The sequence below is a fragment of the Calidris pugnax genome, unplaced genomic scaffold (assembly GCF_001431845.1).
Source record: "Calidris pugnax isolate Ruff unplaced genomic scaffold, ASM143184v1 scaffold379, whole genome shotgun sequence".
Taxonomy (NCBI): Eukaryota; Metazoa; Chordata; class Aves; order Charadriiformes; family Scolopacidae; genus Calidris; species Calidris pugnax.
In genome coordinates, this window is record NW_015091812.1 from 88842 (window position 1) to 103915 (window position 15074).

General features: G+C 62.5%; 1 protein-coding gene across 1 annotated transcript in view; it reads left to right on the plus strand.

Moving 5' to 3' along the window:
- The window catches only part of LOC106900090 (epithelial discoidin domain-containing receptor 1-like), a 77795-nt gene that overhangs the window by 31844 nt on the left and 30877 nt on the right, over positions 1-15074 (plus strand). Inside the window, exons 3-10 of the mRNA XM_014962074.1 lie at positions 179-281; positions 3374-3602; positions 5857-6004; positions 9114-9216; positions 12541-12727; positions 13079-13325; positions 14579-14707; positions 14826-14980. Coding sequence (XP_014817560.1) covers positions 179-281; positions 3374-3602; positions 5857-6004; positions 9114-9216; positions 12541-12727; positions 13079-13325; positions 14579-14707; positions 14826-14980 — 1301 coding nt within the window. The remainder of the gene's footprint in view (positions 1-178; positions 282-3373; positions 3603-5856; positions 6005-9113; positions 9217-12540; positions 12728-13078; positions 13326-14578; positions 14708-14825; positions 14981-15074) is intronic.

Here is a 15074-nt window from a genome sequence, read left to right on the forward strand (position 1 = left end):
GTGTTCCCCATGTTTGTCGTGTCCTCAATGTCTTCACGTTCTCTCCATGTCCCAATGTCCCCCATGTCCCCCATGTTTGTCACGTCCCCAATGTCTCCTTTGTGTCCCCCACGTCCCCAATGTCCCCCACATCCCTCTGTGTCCCCAATGTGTCCCCAATGTCCCCCGTGTCCCCCAGGCAGGTGTCGCTTCGCCCTGGGCATGGAGGACGGTTCCATCCCCGACAGCCACCTCTCGGCCTCCAGCGCCTGGTCCGACTCCACCGCCGCCCGCCACGGCCGGTGAGCCCAGTACGCACCAGTACACACCAGTATGGCCCAGTACCCCCCTCCACCCCACCCAGTGTCCCCTCCCAGGGCCCTGCAGTGTCCCCAACCCAGAGCCACCACTGCCTGCTGTGGCCAAGGAGTCCCAGTGTGGCCCAGTATGGCCCAGTATGGCCCAGTGTCCCCTCCTGGTGCCACCCCTGTGTCCCCTCCTGTGTCCCCAGGTCCCTCTGTCCTCCTGAGTGTCCCCATGTCCTCTGGGCATCCCTGTATCCTCATGTGTCCCCATGTTCTCGGGTGTCCCCAGGTCCCTCTGTCCTCCTGGGTGTCCCCATGTCCCTTGAGTGCCCCTGTATCTTCAGATGTCCCAATGTCCCTGGGTGTCCCCTCCCAATGTCCTTGCATTCCCCCAGGTGTCCCCGGTATGTCCCCATTTGCCAAGTGTCCCCATGTTCCCTGGGTGTCCCCATGATGTCCCCATGCCCTCCAAGCGTCTCCATGTCCCCTGGGTGTCCCCAAGTATCTTGGGTGTCCCCATGTCCCCAGGTGTCCCTGTGCCCCCAGAAGTCCCTGGGTGTCCCCACAATGTCAATGTGTTCCCCCAGGTGTCCCCAGGATGTCCCCATTTACCAAGTGTCCCCACGTTCTTCAGGTGTCCCCATGTCCCCTGGCTGCCCCCAAGTACCTTGGGTGTCCCCATGTCCTTTCGCTGTTCCTAGGATGTCCCCATGTCCCTTGGGTGTCCCCAGGTGTCCCCACATCCCCAGAACATCCCCATGTCCCCAGCCTGGGCCACAGCAATGGGGACAGCATCTGGTGCCCCCAGGTGTCCCCACATCCTTGGTGTCCCCAGGACGTCCCCGTGTCCCCTCCGTGTCCCCTGTGTCCCCATGTCCCCTGGCTGCCCCCAAGTACCTTGGGTGTCCCCAGGGGTCCCCACATCCCCAGAACATCCCCATGTCCCCAGCCTGGGCCACCTGGTGCCCCCAGGTGTCCCCACATCCCCAGAACATCCCCATGTCCCCAGCCTGGGCCACCTGGTGCCCCCAGGTGTCCCCACATCCCCAGAACATCCCCATGTCCCCAGCCTGGGCCACCTGGTGCCCCCAGGTGTCCCCACATCCCCAGAACATCCCCATGTCCCCAGCCTGGGCCACCTGGTGCCCCCAGGTGTCCCCACATCCCCAGAACATCCCCATGTCCCCAGCCTGGGCCACCTGGTGCCCCCAGGTGTCCCCACATCCCCAGAACATCCCCATGTCCCCAGCCTGGGCCACCTGGTGCCCCCAGGTGTCCCCACATCCCCAGAACATCCCCATGTCCCCAGCCTGGGCCACCTGGTGCCCCCAGGTGTCCCCACATCCCCAGAACATCCCCATGTCCCCAGCCTGGGCCACCTGGTGCCCCCAGGTGTCCCCACATCCCCAGAACATCCCCATGTCCCCAGCCTGGGCCACCTGGTGCCCCCAGGTGTCCCCACATCCCCAGAACATCCCCATGTCCCCAGCCTGGGCCACCTGGTGCCCCCAGGTGTCCCCACATCCCCAGAACATCCCCATGTCCCCAGCCTGGGCCACCTGGTGCCCCCAGGTGTCCCCACATCCCCAGAACATCCCCATGTCCCCAGCCTGGGCCACCTGGTGCCCCCAGGTGTCCCCACATCCCCAGAACATCCCCATGTCCCCAGCCTGGGCCACCTGGTGCCCCCAGGTGTCCCCACATCCCCAGAACATCCCCATGTCCCCAGCCTGGGCCACCTGGTGCCCCCAGGTGTCCCCACATCCCCAGAACATCCCCATGTCCCCAGCCTGGGCCACCTGGTGCCCCCAGGTGTCCCCACATCCCCAGAACATCCCCATGTCCCCAGCCTGGGCCACCTGGTGCCCCCAGGTGTCCCCACATCCCCAGAACATCCCCATGTCCCCAGCCTGGGCCACCTGGTGCCCCCAGGTGTCCCCACATCCCCAGAACATCCCCATGTCCCCAGCCTGGGCCACCTGGTGCCCCCAGGTGTCCCCACATCCCCAGAACATCCCCATGTCCCCAGCCTGGGCCACCTGGTGCCCCCAGGTGTCCCCACATCCCCAGAACATCCCCATGTCCCCAGCCTGGGCCACCTGGTGCCCCCAGGTGTCCCCACATCCCCAGAACATCCCCATGTCCCCAGCCTGGGCCACCTGGTGCCCCCAGGTGTCCCCACATCCCCAGAACATCCCCATGTCCCCAGCCTGGGCCACCTGGTGCCCCCAGGTGTCCCCACATCCCCAGAACATCCCCATGTCCCCAGCCTGGGCCACCTGGTGCCCCCAGGTGTCCCCACATCCCCAGAACATCCCCATGTCCCCAGCCTGGGCCACCTGGTGCCCCCAGGTGTCCCCACATCCCCAGAACATCCCCATGTCCCCAGCCTGGGCCACCTGGTGCCCCCAGGTGTCCCCACATCCCCAGAACATCCCCATGTCCCCAGCCTGGGCCACCTGGTGCCCCCAGGTGTCCCCACATCCCCAGAACATCCCCATGTCCCCAGCCTGGGCCACCTGGTGCCCCCAGGTGTCCCCACATCCCCAGAACATCCCCATGTCCCCAGCCTGGGCCACCTGGTGCCCCCAGGTGTCCCCACATCCCCAGAACATCCCCATGTCCCCAGGTGTCCCTGTGCCCCCAGAAGTCCCTGGGTGTCCCCAAGTATCTTGGGTGTCCCCATGTCCCCAGGTGTCCCTGTGCCCCCAGAAGTCCCTGGGTGTCCCCACAATGTCAATGTGTTCCCCCAGGTGTCCCCAGGATGTCCCCATTTACCAAGTGTCCCCACGTTCTTCAGGTGTCCCCATGTCCCCTGGCTGCCCCCAAGTACCTTGGGTGTCCCCATGTCCTTTCGCTGTTCCTAGGATGTCCCCATGTCCCTTGGGTGTCCCCAGGTGTCCCCACATCCCCAGAACATCCCCATGTCCCCAGCCTGGGCCACAGCAATGGGGACAGCATCTGGTGCCCCCAGGTGTCCCCACATCCTTGGTGTCCCCAGGACGTCCCCGTGTCCCCAGGCTGGGCCACAGCGATGGGGACAGCACCTGGTGCCCCCAGGTGTCCCCAGGACGTCCCCTTGTCCCCAGGCTGGGTCGCAGCGATGGGGACGGTGCCTGGTGTCCCGCGGGTCCCGTCTTCCCAGAGGAGGAGGAGTTCCTGGAGGTGGACCTGGGTCGGCTGTACTTGGTGACACTGGTGGGGACACAGGGACGTCACGCCGGTGGCCACGGCAGGGAGTTCGCCCGCGCCTACCGGCTGCGCTACAGCCGCGACCGGCACCGCTGGCTGCGCTGGAGGGACCGGTGGGGCGCTGAGGTGACCGGGGACCTTGGGGACATCTTGGGGACAATGGGGGTGTTGGGGTGTTGAGGTGACCGGGGACGTTAGGGACATCTTGGGGACCTTGGGGATGGTGGGGCACTGGGTTGACTGGGGACCTTGGGGATACTGGGGCGTTGATGTGACCAGGGATCTTGGGGACATCTTGGGGACTTTGGGGATGGTGGGGCACTGAGGTGAGTGGGGACCTTGGGGACATCTTGGGGACATTGGGGGTGTTGGGGTGTTGAGGTGACTGGGGACATTAGGGACATCTTGGGGACCTTGGGGATCTTGGGGCGTTGATGTGACCAGGGACCTTGGGAACTTTGGGGATCTTGGGGTGTTGATGCAACCAGGGACCCTGGGGACATCTTGGGGACTTCCACAGCGATGGGGACAGCACCTGGTGCCCCCAGGTGTCCCCAGGACGTCCCCTTGTCCCCAGGCTGGGTCGCAGCGATGGGGACGGTGCCTGGTGTCCCGCGGGTCCCGTTGACATCTTGGGGACATTGGGGCTGTTGGGGTGTTGAGGTGACCGGGGACATTAGGGACATCTTGGGGACCTTGGGGATCTTGGGGCGTTGATGTGACCAGGGATCTTGGGGACATCTTGGGGACTTTGGGGATGGTGGGGCGCTGAGGTGACCAGGGACCTTGGGGACATCTTGGGGACTTTGGGGATGGTGGGGCGCTGAGGTGACCAGGGACCTTGGGGACATCTTGGGGACTTTGGGGATGGTGGGGCGCTGAGGTGACCAGGGACCTTGGGGACATCTTGGGGACTTTGGGGATGGTGGGGCGCTGAGGTGACCAGGGACCTTGGGGACATCTTGGGGACTTTGGGGATGGTGGGGCGCTGAGGTGACCAGGGACCTTGGGGACATCTTGGGGACTTTGGGGATGGTGGGGCGCTGAGGTGACCAGGGACCTTGGGGACATCTTGGGGACTTTGGGGATGGTGGGGCGCTGAGGTGACCAGGGACCTTGGGGACATCAGGGGACATCTTTGGGACCTTGGGGATGTTGGGGTGTTGAGGTGATCAGGGATCTTGGGGACCTTAGGGATGTTGAGGTGCCATGGGACACCTCGGGGACACCTTGGGGACATGGAGGTGCCAAGGTGACATGGGATTACTTGGAGACCTTGGGATGCTGATCCCTGGGATCTCTGGGAGGGCACTGGGATGCAGGAGGGGACAGTGGGGGATCCTGGGAGATCCCTGGGGATCATTGGGAGGGCAGTGGGATCTTGGGGGCCAATGGGATCCTTGGGAGATCCTGAGGGGTCATTGGGATCCCAGGGGACGCTGGGAGGACACAGTGGGATCTTGGGGGTCAATGGGATCCTTGGGAGATCCCAGGAGGACAATGGGATTCCTGGGGACACTGGGAGGACACAGTGGGATCTTGGGGGTCAATGGGATCCTTGGGAGATCCTGAGGGGTCATTGGGATCCCTGGGGATCCCTGGGAGGACACAGTGGGATCTTGAGGGACAATGGGATCCTTGGGAGATCCCAGGAGGACAATGGGATCCCTGGGGACACTGGGAGGACACAGTGGGATCTTGAGGGACAATGGGATCCTTGGGAGATCCCAGGATGACAATGGGATTCCTGGGGACACTGGGAGGACACAGTGGGATCTTGGGGGTCAATGGGATCCTTGGGAGATCCTGAGGGGCCATTGGGATCCTTGGGGATCCCTGGGAGGACACAGTGGGATCTTGAGGGACAATGGGATCCTTGGCAGATCCCAGGAGGACAATGGGATTCCTGGGGACACTGGGAGGACACAGTGGGATCCTGGGGGACAATGGGATCCCTGGGAGATCCCAAGGACAATGGGATCCCTGGGGACACTGGAAGATTCCTGGGGATCCCTGGGAGAGCAGTGGGATCCTGGAGGACAATGGGATCCTTGGGAGATCCCAAGAGGTCAATGGGATCCCTGGGGACACTGAGATCCTGGGGGTGGGGGGGGGAAACCCTGGGAGATCCCTGGGAGGGCAGGGATCCCTGGGACCTTGGGGACCAATGGGATCCTTGGTAGATCCCTGGTAGATCCCTGGGGATCCTTGGGAGGGCAGTGGGATCTCAAGAACCAATGGGATCCTTGGGAGATCCCAGGAGGTCAACGGGATCCCTGGGGCTCATGGGGGGCCGGGAATCTCATGGGGCCACTGGGGAGGTCCCCAGAGGTGGGACCTTCATCCTGGAGTGGATCCCATCTTGATCCCGGTGCCGCAGGTGATCGGGGGCAACGAGGACCCCGAGGGGGTGGTGCTGAAGGACCTGGCGCCCCCACCCGTGGCCCGGGCGCTGCGTGTCTACCCCCGGGCCCCCCGCGCCATGAGCGTCTGCCTGCGCCTGGAGCTCTACGGCTGCCCCTGGGACGGTGAGGGCCACCTTGTCACCTCCCCCCGGCAGCCCCCCATCACCTCCATCCCACCCCATCACCCCCTCATCAGCTCCCAGGGCCACCCCATCAGCAACCGCCAAGGGGGTCCCCAGGGTGGTGATTCCCCATCCCCATGTCCCTCATCCAACTCCATGGTGAGGGTGTCCCCAGGGTGGTGGGTTCCCATCTCCACATCCTTCACCCAACTCCATAGTGAGGTTGTCCCCAGGGTGGTGAGTCCCTGTCCCCACGTCCCTCGCCCAACTCCATGGTGAGGGTGTCCCCAGGGTGGTGGGTTCCCATCTCCACATCCTTCACCCAACTCCATAGTGAGGTTGTCCCCAGGGTGGTGAGTCCCCGTCCCCACGTCCCTCGCCCAACCCCATAATGAGGGTGTCCCCGGGGTGGTGAGTCCCCATCTCCATGTCCTTCACCCAACCCCATGGTGAGGGTGTCCCCAGGGTGGTGGTTCCCCATCCCCACGTCCCTCCCCCAACCCCATGGTGAGTGTGTCCCCAGGGTGATGGTTCCCCATCCCCACGTCCCTCACCCAACTCCATGGTGAGGGTGTCCCCAGGGTGGTGGTTCCCCATCCCCATGTCCCTCATCCAACCCCATGGTGATGGTGTCCCCAGGGTGGTGGTTCCCCATCCCCACGTCCCTCACCCAACCCCATGGTGAGGGTGTTCCCAGGGTGGTGGTTCCCCATCCCCATGTCCCTCATCCAACCCCATGGTGAGGATGTCCCCAGGGTGGTGGTTCCCCATCCCCACGTCCTTCACCCAACTCCATAGTGAGGGTGTCCCCAGGGTGGTGGGTCCCCATCCCCACGTCCCTCGCCCAACCCCATAGTGAGGTTGTCCCCAGGGTGGTGAGTCCCCGTCCCCACGTCCCTCGCCCAACCCCATAATGAGGGTGTCCCCAGGGTGGTGGTTCCCCATCCCCACGTCCCTCACACAACTCCATAGTGAGGATGTCCCCAGGGTGGTGGTTCCCCATCCCCACGTCCCTCACCCAACCCCATGGTGAGGGTGTCCCCAGGGTGGTGGTTCCCCATCTCCATGTCCTTCACCCAACACCATGGTGAGTGTGCCCCCAGGGTGGTGGTTCCCCATCCCCACGTCCCTCACCCAACCCCATGGTGAGGATGTCCCCAGGGTGGTGGTTCCCCATCTCCACATCCCTCGTCCAACTCCATGGTGAGGGTGTCCCCAGGGTGGTGAGTCCCCATCCCCATGTCCCTCACCCAAACCCATGGTGAGGATGTCCCCAGGGTGGTGGTTCCCCATCCCCACGTCCCTCGCCCAACTCCATAGTGAGGGTGTCCCCAGGGTGGTGGTTCCCCATCCCCATGTCCCTCATCCAACCCCATGGTGAGGGTGTCCCCAGGGTGGTGGTTCCCATCCCCATGTCCCTCACTCAACCTCATGGTGAAGGTGTCCCCAGGGTGGTGGGCCCACATCCCTCATTCAACCCCATAGTGAGGGTGTCCCCAGGGTGGTGGTTCCCCATCTCCACGTCCCTCACCCAACCCCATGGTGAGGGTGTCTCCAGGGTGGTGGTTCCCCATCTCCACGTCCTTCACACAACTCCATAGTGAGTGTGTCCCCAGGGTGGTGGTTCCCCATCCCCACATCCCTCACCCAACCCCATGGTGAGGGTGTCCCCAGGGTGGTGAGTCCCCATCCCCATGTCCCTCATCCAACCCCCATAGTGATGGTGTCCCCAGGGTGGTGGTTCCCCACCTCCATGTCCCTCACCCAACCCCATAGTGAGGGTGTCCCCAGGGTGGTGGTTCCCCATCCCCACGTCCCTCGCCCAACTCCATGGTGAGGGTGTCCCCATGGTGGTGGTTCCCCATCCCCATGTCCCTCACCCAACCCCATGGTGGCCCCGTGGTGACATGTCCCCTGTCCTCAGCCGGGCTCCTGTCCTACACGGCGCCACGGGGACAGGTGATGGCCCTTGACCCCGCACCCGTCGTCCTCAATGACTCCACCTACGATGGATACAGCGTTGGCCCGTGAGTACCCAGATGTCCCCAACTGTCCCCAAAGGTCACCTACACCAACCAGCCCCAGGAGACTTGCACTCATTTGGCCCCAAACTGTCCTCAACCATCCTCAAGCGTCCCCAAACCATCCCCAAATGTCCCCAAACTGTGTCCAGCTGCTTCTGGACCTTCACAGATGTCCCCAGTGGTCCTCAAACTGTCCCCAGGTGTCCCCAACCAGCTTTGGCCACCTCCAAGTGTCTCCACACCATCCCCAAGTGTCCCCAACCTGTCCCCAGGCTGTCCCTGGACCTCCCCAGATGTCCTCAAACTGTCCCCAAGTGTCCCCAACCAGCCCTGGCCATCTCCAGGTGTCTCCAAACCACCCCCAGGTGTCCCCCAAACTGTCCTTGGCCATCTCCATCTGTCCCAACCATCTCCAAACAGGCTCCAACTGTCCCCAGATCATCCCCAACCATCCACCACTGTCCCCAAATGACCCCAAAGTGTCCCCAGATGGTCAACCACTGGCTCAAAGCAGTCCCCACTTATCCCTTGCTGTCCTCAACTGTCCCCAAATAGCCCAAAATGTCCCCAAATTGTCACCTTCTGGCCCAAACTGTCACCCACTGTCCCAAAAGACCCTCAGACTGTCCCCAGATTGTCCCATCTGGCCCCAGTTGACCCCAATGTTCCCAACTGTCCCCAAAACAGCCCCCATTGCCCCCAAATTGTGCTCTGGATCCCATGGGGAGGGTGTCCCAGGTGGGTGGGATGGAGGGACCCAGGTGTCCAGGCTCATTCAACCCCATGGTGAGGGTGTCCCCAGGGTGGTGGTTCCCCCCATAGTGCGGGTGTCCCCAGGGTTGTGGTTCCCCACCTCCATGTCCCTCACCCAACCCCATAGTGAGGGTGTCCCCAGGGTGGTGGTTCCCCATCTCCACGTCCTTCACCCAACCCCATAATGAGGGTGTCCCCAGGGTGGTGGTTCCCCATCCCCACGTCCCTCGCCCAACTCCATGGTGAGGGTGTCCCCAGGGTGGTGAGTCCCCATCCCCATGTCCCTCACCCAACCCCATGGTGGCCCCATGGTGACATGTCCCCTGTCCCCAGCCGGGCTCCTGTCCTACACGGCGCCACGGGGACAGGTGATGGCCCTTGACCCCGCACCCGTTGTCCTCAATGACTCCACCTACGATGGATACAGCGTTGGCCCGTGAGTACCCAGATGTCCCCAACTGTCCCCAAAGGTCACCTGCACCAACCAGCCCCAGGAGACTTGCACTCATTTGGCCCCAAACTGTCCTCAACCATCCTCAAGCGTCCCCAAACCATCCCCAAATGTCCCCAAACTGTGTCCAGCTGCTTCTGGACCTTCACAGATGTCCCCAGTGGTCCTCAAACTGTCCCCAGGTGTCCCCAACCAGCTTTGGCCACCTCCAAGTGTCTCCACACCATCCCCAAGTGTCCCCAACCTGTCCCCAGGCTGTCCCTGGACCTCCCCAGATGTCCTCAAACTGTCCCCAAGTGTCCCCAACCAGCCCTGGCCATCTCCAGGTGTCTCCAAACCACCCCCAGGTGTCCCCCAAACTGTCCTTGGCCATCTCCATCTGTCCCAACCATCTCCAAACAGGCTCCAACTGTCCCCAGATCATCCCCAACCATCCACCACTGTCCCCAAATGACCCCAAAGTGTCCCCAGATGGTCAACCACTGGGTCCCCTGTCCTCAGCCGGGCTCCTGTCCTACACGGCGCCACGGGGACAGGTGATGGCCCTTGACCCCGCACCCGTCGTCCTCAATGACTCCACCTACGATGGATACAGCGTTGGCCCGTGAGTACCCAGATGTCCCCAACTGTCCCCAAAGGTCACCTACACCAACCAGCCCCAAGAGAGTTGCACCCAGTTGGTCCCAAACTGTCCTCAACTATTCTCAAGTGTCCCCAGACCATCCCCAAATGTCCCCAAACTGTGTCCAGCTGCTCCTGGACCTTCGCAGATGTCCCCAGTGGTCCTCAAACTGTCCCCAGGTGTCCCCAACCAGCTTTGGCCACCTCCAAGTGTCTCCACACCATCCCCAAGTGTCCCCAACCTGTCCCCAGGCTGTCCCTGGACCTCCCCAGATGTCCTCAAACTGTCCCCAAGTGTCCCCAACCAGCCCTGGCCATCTCCAGGTGTCTCCAAACCACCCCCAGGTGTCCCCCAAACTGTCCTTGGCCATCTCCATCTGTCCCAACCATCTCCAAACAGGCTCCAACTGTCCCCAGATCATCCCCAACCATCCACCACTGTCCCCAAATGACCCCAAAGTGTCCCCAGATGGTCAACCACTGGCTCAAAGCAGTCCCCACTTATCCCTTGCTGTCCTCAACTGTCCCCAAATAGCCCAAAATGTCCCCAAATTGTCACCTTCTGGCCCAAACTGTCACCCACTGTCCCAAAAGACCCTCAGACTGTCCCCAGATTGTCCCATCTGGCCCCAGTTGACCCCAATGTTCCCAACTGTCCCCAAAACAGCCCCCATTGCCCCCAAATTGTGCTCTGGATCCCATGGGGAGGGTGTCCCAGGTGGGTGGGATGGAGGGACCCAGGTGTCCAGGAGCCTCTTCACCCCCCAACATGCCCCATGGGGGGTTCCCAAGTGGGTGGGATGAAGGGACTCAGGTGTTGGGGAACCTCTTGACCCCCCAGGCTGTCCCATGGTTGACTCAAAGCAGCCCCATATTGTTCTCTGCTGTCCTCAACTGTCCCCAAATTGTCCTTTTCTGGCCCAAACCAGCCCAAACTGTCTCCCACTGTCCCAAAAGACCCTCAGACCGTCCCCAGATTGTCCCATCTGGCCCCAGTTGGGTGTCCCCCAAACTGTCCTTGGCCATCTCCATCTGTCCCAACCATCTCCAAACAGGCTCCAACTGTCCCCAGATCATCCCCAACCATCCACCACTGTCCCCAAATGACCCCAAAGTGTCCCCAGATGGTCAACCACTGGCTCAAAGCAGTCCCCACTTATCCCTTGCTGTCCTCAACTGTCCCCAAATAGCCCAAAATGTCCCCAAATTGTCACCTTCTGGCCCAAACTGTCACCCACTGTCCCAAAAGACCCTCAGACTGTCCCCAGATTGTCCCATCTGGCCCCAGTTGACCCCAATGTTCCCAACTGTCCCCAAAACAGCCCCCATTGCCCCCAAATTGTGCTCTGGATCCCATGGGGAGGGTGTCCCAGGTGGGTGGGATGGAGGGACCCAGGTGTCCAGGAGCCTCTTCACCCCCCAACATGCCCCATGGGGGGTTCCCAAGTGGGTGGGATGAAGGGACTCAGGTGTTGGGGAACCTCTTGACCCCCCAGGCTGTCCCATGGTGGGGTGCGATGGAGGGACCCAAGCATCTGGGGACCCCTTGACCTACCAAGATGCCCCATGGGGGGAAGGATGGAGGGACCCAAGTGTCCAGGAGCCACTTCACCCTCCTCCCTGCCCCATGGTGGGGTTCCCAGATGGGTGGGACAGAGGGACCCAGGTGTCCAGGAGCCCCTTCACCCCCCAACATGCCCCATGGGGGGTTTCCAAGTGGGTGTAATGGAGGGACCCAGGTGTCCAGGGACCCCTTGACCCACCAGACTACCCCACAGGAGGTTCCCAAGTGGGTGGGATGGAGGGACCCAGGCATCCGGGGACCCCTTGACTCCCCCAGGCTGCCCCATGGGGGGAAGGATGGAGGGATCCAAGTGTCCAGGAGCCACTTCACCCTCCACCCTGCCCCATGGCGGGGTTCCCAGATCCCAGATGTCCCCAACTGTCCCCAAAGGTCACCTACACCAACCAGCCCCAAGAGAGTTGCACCCAGTTGGTCCCAAACTGTCCTCAACTATTCTCAAGTGTCCCCAGACCATCCCCAAATGTCCCCAAACTGTGTCCAGCTGCTCCTGGACCTTCGCAGATGTCCCCAGTGGTCCTCAAACTGTCCCCAGGTGTCCCCAACCAGCTTTGGCCACCTCCAAGTGTCTCCACACCATCCCCAAGTGTCCCCAACCTGTCCCCAGGCTGTCCCTGGACCTCCCCAGATGTCCTCAAACTGTCCCCAAGTGTCCCCAACCAACCCTGGCCATCTCCAGGTGTCTCCAAACCACCCCCAGGGGTGGGTGGGACAGAGGGACCCAGGCATCCAGGGACTCCTTGACCCCCCCAGGCTGCCCCATGGGGGGAAGGATGGAGGGACCAGACATCCAGGAGGCCCTTCACCCCCTACCCTGCCCCATGAGGGATTCACAAGTGGGTGGGATGGAGGGACCCAGGCATCTAGGGACCCCTTGACCCCCCCAGGCTGCCCCATGGGGGGTTCCCAAGTGGGTGCGATGGAAGGACCCAGGTGTCCAGGGACCCCTTGACCTACCAAGCTGCCCCATAGGACATTCCCAATTGGGTGGGATGGAGGGACCCAGGCATCCAGAGACCCCTTGACCCCCAACATGCCCCATGGGGGGTTCCCAGGTGGGTGGGATGGAGGGACCAAGCCATCCAGGTGTCCCCTGCCCCCCCCAGGCTGCAGTTTGGGGGGCTGGGCCAGCTGACGGACGGGGTGCTGGGGTTGGACGACTTCATGAGGAGCCGCGAGCGACGCCTGTGGCCGGGCTACGACTACGTGGGGTGGCACCGCCCCCCCGGCCCCCGCCCCCACGTGGAGCTGGAGTTCGAGTTCGAGGGTCTCCGGGCCTTCAGCGCCATGCAGGTGCCCCGCGGCATGCTGGGATAGCGGGAGAGGGGGGCGTGGTGGGAAAGGGGGTGACCTAGGGCATTGCGTTGGGGGGCTGGGGAGCAGGGGATGGTGGGCAGTAGAGGGCCCCAAGGGATCATGGGAGTGAGGGCAATGGGTGCCCCAGGGCGTCATGGAGGTTTGGGCAGGGGGTCTGTCCCAGGGCATTGTGGGATTGGTCATCCATGGCATGGACCCATGAGGGGCCACCACGTCAAGGGTCTGGAACTTCCCATTTTGGAGACCCTTTGGCTTAACAACCCCCCCCCAACCTCAGCTGCCCCAGGGCATCATGGGATGGTGACCCATCACCCACCCCCTCCCCAGGTTCACTGCAACAACATGCACACGCGGGGGGTGAGCATCTTCGGGGAGGTGGAGTGTCGCTTCAAGAGGAGCTTGGCCACGGCCTGGGAGCCCACCCCGGTCACCCACAGCCTGGGTGGGGCCGTCAAGGACCCCAGCGCCCGCTCGGTCACTGTGCCCTTGGGGGGGCGCCAGGCCCGCTTCATCCAGTGTCACTTCTTCTTCACCGGGGAGTGGATGCTCTTCAGTGAGGTCACCTTCCTCTCAGGTGAGTCCTACCACGGCAAAGGATCTCCAGACCTACCTGAACGTTGGTGTCCTCTCCCAGTGGGTTGGCTCTTGGGTTGGATGGGTGAATGATGGGAAGGTTAGTTGGCTGATGTGGTCATTGGTTGGGTGATGGGGCGGATTGTTGGGGGGTGGGGTGGTTGGTTGGGGGATGGGGTGGTTGGTTGGGGGATGGGGTGGTTGGTTGGGGGATGGGGTGGTTGGTTGGATGATGGGGTGTTTCGTTGGCTGATGTGGTCATTGGTTGGGTGATGTGGTGGTTGGTTGGGTGATGGGGTGGTTGGTTGGGTGATGGGGTCATTGGTTGAGTGATGGGGTCATCGGTTGAGTGATGGTGTTGTTGGTTGGATGATGGGGTGTTTCGTTGGCTGATGTGGTCATTGGTTGGGTGATGTGGTGGTTGGTTGGGTGATGGGGTGGTTGGTTGGGTGATGGGGTCATTGGTTGAGTGATGGGGTCATCGGTTGAGTGATGGTGTTGTTGGTTGGATGATGGGGTGTTTCGTTGGCTGATGTGGTCATTGGTTGGGTGATGTGGCGGTTGGTTGGGTGATGGGGTCGTTGGTTGAGTGATGGGGTCATCAGTTGGGTGATGGGTAGGATGGATGGGTGATGGGGTGGTTGGTTGGGCAATGGCATGGTTGGGTGATGGCATGGTTGGTTGGGTGATGGGATGGTTGGGTGGATGGTGGCGTGGTTGGGTGGAAGATGGGATGGTTGGGTGGATGATGGGTTGGATGGTTGGGTGATGGGATGGTTGGGTGGATAACGGGGAGGTTGACTGGTTGGATGCTGGTTGACCAGTCTAAGATCTGGCTGGGAGACTGGTTGATTGGCTGGTTGACTACTGACCTGGCCGGGTGGTGAGATGGTTGGTTGGATGCAGGACTGGATCATCAGCTGGTTGGCTGTTGACCAGTCCAAGGGTGATCAGCTGGTTACTGGTTGCCCAGTTAGTTGGATGATGGGGTGACTGGTTAGATGTTTGGGTCACCATGTGATTGGTTGGTGAGCAGAAGAACGGGTTGGTTGGCCAGTTGGACAACTGGTTGGTCGTTGGACTAGTTGGTTGGACTAGGCCAAGGCTGGTTGAGTGATGGCTTGGTCAACCACCCCGCGAGCTGGTTGGTTGACCTGTTGGCCAATGGGAAGGCGGTTTGCTGGAGTGCGTTGCCCACTGCCCCCGCCCTCGTTAGCTGCCTCGTTAAGGCGCCGTGGGGCTCTCTCCCTGCAGATGTGGTGGAGGAGGCGGGGGGTGCCAGTGGGTGGCCCCCAGCCGCCCCCCCTGACCCCTCGGCGGGGGTCATGGCCGTCCCTGAGGGCTCCTGGCACGGGGGCGTGGCTACCAACCTCACTACCCCAGGTAAGGTGGGGCTTAATGGGGCGGGGCTTAAAGGGGAGGGGCTTAACAGGGCGGGATGTGAGGGGGTGGGGCCATGGTGGCACCCTGCCCACCACCGCCCCCCCCCCAAACATGGCAGCCCCCGGGGAGCCCAAACCAGGGCAGCCAGTGGCCAAAGCTGACCACAGCCACACCTCCATCCTGATTGGCTGCCTGGTGGCCATCATCTTGCTCCTATTGGGCGTCATCTTCCTCATCCTCTGGCGGCAGTACTGGAAGAAGATACTGGGGAAGGTGAGTGGGGTGGTGGGCTCAACTGGGAGGAACTGGGCACCCAGACATCCAGGTCCAGTGGCCAAGCTCTGGGAGGGTGGTGGGCTCAACTGGG